Source organism: Trifolium pratense, linkage group LG2, assembly GCF_020283565.1.
Source record: "Trifolium pratense cultivar HEN17-A07 linkage group LG2, ARS_RC_1.1, whole genome shotgun sequence".
Taxonomy (NCBI): Eukaryota; Viridiplantae; Streptophyta; class Magnoliopsida; order Fabales; family Fabaceae; genus Trifolium; species Trifolium pratense.
The window spans coordinates 59,698,786-59,705,273 of NC_060060.1; the positions used below are offsets into that span (position 1 = coordinate 59,698,786).

The window sequence follows — 6,488 nt, forward strand, 5'->3', positions numbered from 1 at the left end:
AAAAAATTAAATACATCACTTTTAACTCAAATTTTATAATTTTATTTTCTTAACAAGTGAGAAGTGACCAATAGTCCAATACCACTCTTCGATATTTGGCAATAAACAATACTATCTCTCTCTCTCTCTCTCTCTCTCTCTCTCTCTCTCTCTCGCTCCCTCCCTCCCTTTCCTATATTTTCTTCTATTTTAGGTCCGTGTCTTTGTAACTCATTTTCAAATAAGACCCTCATTTTCCCAATATTTTAAAATAATTTTTGTCTCTATCTTTATCCACTTTATATCAAAATCATCATTTACATTTTCAACTTACCGCGTTAAATTAATCTATCCCTTCACCGTTTTTTTTATCAAGTGATCAATGTCTTTAAATCAACTATTAACTACATGACACTTAAATTGCATGATGTCATTATTCACATCTTACTTGATAATACACGTCAACAAACCTGGATCCAATGCAATCTCTGACTGCCTATAGTTGTGCAATCACGCGTTTCTGGCTGTCCGATCTTGATCGAATAATCTATAATAAAAGTGTTTTGATTGAATAAAAAAGTAAAGTTTCAGTCTTCAAATTTTAAATTATCTAATCGAGATCAGACAGTCAGAAACATGTGATTGTACATCTGCAGGCAGTCAGTCCACATAATTCTAATCTCACATCAACACATTTAAAATAATTTCTTTTTATAATAAAACTGATGATCGAACTCAAAACCTCTAGCTTACTACCAAACAATTTTCCTTAGTTATATTTTGACCTTTTACTACAAACCTTTCTGGTTTGTTCCATTGAAAACGAACAGAATTTTCCTCTCTCTTTTTTCACTGCAACACACCCACCCATATATATATACACTCTCCACATGTCCACTTTCTATTCTCGTTTCGTTTTCTCTTTGATACTTCTTCTCTTCTCTTCTCTTCCTCACTACCACCATTGCTCTCTTCACCATCATCCACACGCCCCGTGTAAGCAACCACACTTTTTCTACTTTCTTTCTTTTACTCAAAATAAAATTTGTCTTCTTTTCATCTGTCAAATTCCCTTCTTTGTTCATTTGTTTTCATTAATTTATCATCTTTTGTCTTCACCGGTTTCATTAATGTTCTTTCCACCGTTTTCAATTTCCGTATTTTTTATTTTTTATTTTCATTCTATAAATTATCGAATTTTTGTTTCTTCCTTTTATAAGACATGCTTGTTTGTTTGGTTGGTTATTATGGATTGATTGGGATCTATGTTGGATTGGATTAAATTTCTCGGTTTCTGTTTTCTTATTATTATTAAACTATTGTCTTTGTTGTTTGGTTTAGTTTAGTAAAAATACTAAAAATGTTTATTTTGCTGATATTGGTTTCTGTGCTGTTTTTTTTTTATGTAGTTCATAGTTTATGATCTGGGTGGCTTCGTTTGAAGTGAAAGATTGGATTTTGACGCATTTCATTGAAGAGGGGTTTAATGGGTTGAACTCAGACAATCATGGGTAGTTTCAGTGATCAGGATTGTTGGTTTTTTGATGCTCAAGAGGATGTTGTGTCCATTAGGGATGCAAATTCTGATAATGATGATGATGATGATGATAAAGGGGTGTCTGTGTCTGTTGATTTTGATTATGATGTTTGGGTTCGGAGTCCGAAGAGTGTGAGAGAGCGTAGGAGGAAGTTTATGAAGAGTATGGGAATGAGTATAGATGGAATTGTAGTTGATAATTTACTAGATGTTGAGAAGGAAGAGATGATAGATAGAGTAAGAGATAGTTGTGATTCTGAAGAGGAATTCAGTTCAAGTCGGTTGTCATTGTCTCGGTGTTCTAGCGGTAGTTCGGTAGAGGAGTTTGGTTTAGTGGATAGTAACTTGCCGTGTCAAGATGGAAATTTAGAGAAGGGAATAGGGGCTAATGTGGATAAAGAGGGGGGACGGAAGATTATCGATGGTTTAGATCAGTTGGTGGTTGCTAACAAATTTGATGATTCGGTGAATGTCGATGTCCCTGGGGTGGCTACTAGGGAGTTTGAGGATACAAACGGTGATGTGGATACTAGAATGATGAATAAGGCAACAAGGGGTTGGTTTAGAAGATTGAAATCAATGACGTGTATGGTTGATAGTCAAGGGGAAGGTGGCGATGATAATGGGAAAGAAGGGAGAATGAAAATCTCCGGGTGTAGGCTTCAAAAAGTAAAGGTCCGTTCGTGTAAAAAGAAAATGAAGGAACTTTCATCGCTTTACTTGAGGCAAGATATTCAAGCACACAAAGGTTCGATTTTGACCATGAAATTCAGTCCTGATGGGCAGTATCTTGCCACTGGTGGTGAAGATGGGGTTGTTCGTTTGTGGCAAGTGGTTGAGGAGGATCGATGTAATGAAACTCACATTCCAGAAATTGACCCCTCGTGCATTTACTTTACGGTGAATAATCTCTCTCAATTGACACCATTGTTTGTGGATAAGGAAAAACTTATCAAACAGAAGAGTGTGAGAAAAACATCAGATTCAGCTTGTGCCATTTTTCCGCCTAAGATCTTTCGGTTGTTGGAAAAACCATTGCGTGAGTTCCGTGGGCATAGAAGTGAAGTTTTGGATCTCTCTTGGTCAAAGAAGAATGTGAGCGAATGTTATTAACTATTATCATGTTATTAAGTTATTTAATTATTATAGACAAAGTTTATGGAAAATTGATTGGTTATTGATCTTCCTTTTGAATGTAGTATCTTCTCTCATCTTCGGTTGACAAAACTGTCCGACTATGGCAAGTGAATCATGACCATTGCTTCAAAGTGTTTTCACACAGTAATTACGGTGCGTCTTGTTGCATTTCTATTATGATTATCTGGCTTCTTCAGTTGTTATCCTAATTTGTTTAATCACAACAGTTTGTCTCACAATTTGTTCGTGTTTGATGGTGTTGTACAGTGACAAGCATACAATTCAATCCGGTTGATGAAGATTATTTCATTAGTGGATCTATAGACGGAAAAGTTCGCATCTGGACAATTCCTGATTGTCAGGTTGTTGATTGGACTGATGTCAAAGATATAGTGACAGCAGTATGTTATCGGCCTGATGGGCAGGTATTATTTTTATAAAAAACATTTTCAATTTGATTTTAAACATATAATATAGAGGAAATGATTTCATATGAATAATATGCTGCATAACAGGGAGGGATTGTTGGCTCTTTGGAAGGAGATTGTCGGTTTTATAAAATATCAGGTATAAGCCTTATACAGATTTTTTTTGGTACTATTGAAATGTAATTAGTTGTCACCATCAATATGTTATGTTGTTTTATTTTTTAAACTACGGATTTTGAATACGAAGTAAAAAGATTTTGTATACGTCAACGTTTCTCGAATTATATTGGGATGTTGTGATTGTCATTACTCTTTTAAACTACTACAATCACTTAAGACTTGAGCGAGGTCCTTAACTCTTCTGGTTTTCATTTTTTGGTTGAACCAGATAATCACTTGCAGTTAGATTCCCATGTATGCTTAATTGGTAAAAAGAAACTTCCGGGAAGAGGGATAACTGGCTTTCAGGTATTTTTCTTTTGCTTCTTGTCTTAAGCAACATTTGTGTTTATCTAAATGTACATTCACAATTTTGTGGTGATTAACTGATAATATTTTATTTGTTTTCAGTTTCTTCCTCAAGATTCTAACAAAGTTATGGTTACTTGTGCTGATTCACAAGTCAGAATCCTTGATGGGCTTAATGTGATTTGCAAATACAAAAGTATGTTCCTTTGTTAAAATACTACACCATCGGCATCAGCCATTATTATCATTATTATTGATTCAGTAGCCTCAAATTTTAGAGATTATCCTTGTTATTGATTCAGTAGTCTCTAATCCGGCATTAATTTTAGTATATGTTCTGTCACTTAAGGTTCTTCATATTTTATTTTCAGGCCTGAACACAGGTAGTCCAATGTGTGCATCGTTTACTTCGGACGGGAAACATATTTTATCAGCATGCGAGGACTCGAATGTATATTTATGGAACGTTAATCAGGAAGAGTCTATTCCCACGAAATCTACAAAGGTTAGGTCTTCTGAGCGGTTTTTCTCAAACGCATCCGTTGCAGTGCCTTGGCATGGTTTGACAGCTCAAATCACTGAAAATGAACAATTGAATATCTTGGATAAAAAATCACCTCAAGTTGCTATACAATTACACCCAAATCCACCTGCTTCTTTCTCTCTAGGCCAAGAATTTTTCTTGGAGTCTTTTCCAAAAGGATCTGCAACCTGGCCCGAAGAGAAGCTTCCCATTCCGAGCTCTAAGACTAAGAAAACATCATTGCTACGTAAATCCGAATACAAGTTCTTGAAATCTTCTTGCAAGAGTACCGTCTGTGCTCATGCGTGGGGTATGGTCATTGTGACTGCAGGCTGGGACGGGAGGATAAAATCGTTCCAAAATTATGGGCTACCTGCTGCACCTGTTTGAAATGAAGTGTGACCTAACCTAGGTTGGAAATATCAAGACTCATTCATTGCTTTATTAGAAAATTAGAACATGCTGCAAGGTTTTTGGAGGGTTGAGAGTGATGTTAAATTTGGCAGCATCAGGTAACAAAGCAAATTGAGGTCAAAACCATGTGCATGAATATCAGATTGTTGAGGTTAATGACAAGTGATGACACTGTTCTAATTATAATGTAATTAGCAAATTGGCAAATTGACAAGTTTTAGCCTGTCTTGATCTGAAGTCTTAATTGGCTTAGAATCTGCTGGCCCCTAAAAGAGATGCAAAGTCATGTGTCAGAAAACTTGTAAGGGCCCCTAAAATAGATAATTTTGATATGTTGTAGGACCATGGGACCTTAAAAAACCCTTTTGGTTGCTAAGATGAAAGGTTGAGATTTCAAGAGTTGGTGGCTCAAGTTATCTCTTGATCAATCAAAATGATAGGATGAATGAATATCTTTGTCTGCCAATGTTGCCATCCATGTGATGTTGTGGTTATTTGTACAAAAGGGTTAAACTTGGAAATGTTGTAAAGATGTGTTTGGCAGTTGGTTTTGCTTGAATAGGTGCTTTTAGCTGCCTATTGCTGCAATGATAGTGTAAACAGTACTATGAGCAAGCAATGTGATTATGATCTGTTTAGTGGCTCAAAGTCTTTGGCAATTCCTGTAGTGCTGACAAATGTCATTATTACTAACAAATAGTTTCTGTATATGGTCTCAATTTTAGGCCAACATCACTTTTGATTAGTTAAGATACAACTATATTGGTCCTTTCCAATTTAATGTACAAAATTTGTAATTGTAAGTAATGATATTTGGTGGTTTGGCCTTTGGTTGATGGAAATAGAAGTGAAAACAGAAGTTCTTTGTATGTTGATAGCTCTTTTTGGTCATCAAGAAAAGAACAACTACATTATATAATATATTTACCATAAATATAATACTAATTCAAAGAACACTCATTTTCAACAAGTGAACAATAAAAAAAAAAGTTAGACTGCAACAAATATGGTAGTTCACCTTCCTTCTCAAGCAATAACATAACCAAGGTTTTATTAATTATGTCATGATACTTTTATGTAAAGGTACTTTAAGGGAATAAACCACCAAAGTCCTAACAAACTTTGTTTCCTTGTCACAACAGTTGCATAATAGTGTTTTTTGTCTTGCACTAAAATTATAAAACCGTTGGCATTTTGATTGCAAATAATTTGAAGTTTTTTTCAACCATGTGCTATTCTCTTATGTGGTTGGAGAGATTCATAACATGTCTTTTAAGAAAATATACCTTTCCAGATCATATTTCAAATAACACCAAGTCACTAAGGTTATGAGAAAAAAAAGAAGAAAAAAAAACTCTGACTTTAAATGGGCATCCCGCAAGTGAGCGGTGAAATTATTGTCTCTTAGATTAGTCGGTATTTAGACCGGACACTAAGTTTTAAAAAGAAAAAGTAAAATAAAATGGAATAGAATAATGCAAATTTACCTGTTGAGCCAAATAGTGATTCATGAACTTGTAGATAGAATATGGTGATGGAATATTACCTACCATCTATTTTTTGTTGGGGTAAAACCTACCATCTAAATTTAATACTCAAAGCCGTCCACATGCAATAAGATTTGCTCAAGAGCCTATTCAATGTGAATCTAGGCTTGAAGTATATTTTTGAGTGAAAAAAAGGTTTAAAGTATATTTTAAAAATTAACCAAAATAAAATGACGAGTCTTCTTTAGGAAATGATAGGGCTAATTTTAGATAAAAAGTCAAAATAAGTTGAACAATTGACTTTAGCAATGGCCGGTACAAATTTGCTATTGAAAAGTAAGTTTAATAATAGATAAGCATGTTTCACAATATACAATCATATTTTAGTATTTTATAAATGATAAGATTGACTATAAATGACAATTGGATCCGGCAAAAAATGTTACTTCCTCCGTTTCACATTAATTGTTACATTTGATTATTTCACACAAATTAAAAAAAAAAATAGGTGAAAA

At 34.4% G+C, this 6,488-nt stretch overlaps 1 protein-coding gene across 1 annotated transcript; it reads left to right on the plus strand.

The window, feature by feature from the left end:
* Positions 1–784: 784 nt before the first annotated feature.
* On the plus strand, positions 785–5,355 carry LOC123909227 (WD repeat-containing protein 44-like). Its single transcript, XM_045960026.1, has 8 exons — positions 785–975; positions 1,389–2,611; positions 2,716–2,806; positions 2,921–3,078; positions 3,169–3,220; positions 3,470–3,549; positions 3,652–3,745; positions 3,921–5,355. The coding sequence occupies exons 2-8, from the start codon at positions 1,487–1,489 to the stop codon at positions 4,460–4,462; spliced, it is 2,142 nt and encodes a 713-aa protein (XP_045815982.1). The 5' UTR covers positions 785–975; positions 1,389–1,486; the 3' UTR covers positions 4,463–5,355.
* Positions 5,356–6,488: the final 1,133 nt, after the last annotated feature.

Excerpts from the sequence above, each read along its gene's own strand:
- LOC123909227 (XM_045960026.1), top strand. The coding sequence starts at position 1,487 with ATGGGTAGTTTCAGTGATCAGGATTGTTGGTTTTTTGATGCTCAAGAG. Across the intron at positions 2,807-2,920 it reads GTTTTCACACAGTAATTACG|TGACAAGCATACAATTCAAT; the intron begins GTGCGTCTTGTT and ends GGTGTTGTACAG. Across the intron at positions 3,550-3,651 it reads GAGGGATAACTGGCTTTCAG|TTTCTTCCTCAAGATTCTAA; the intron begins GTATTTTTCTTT and ends ATTTGTTTTCAG.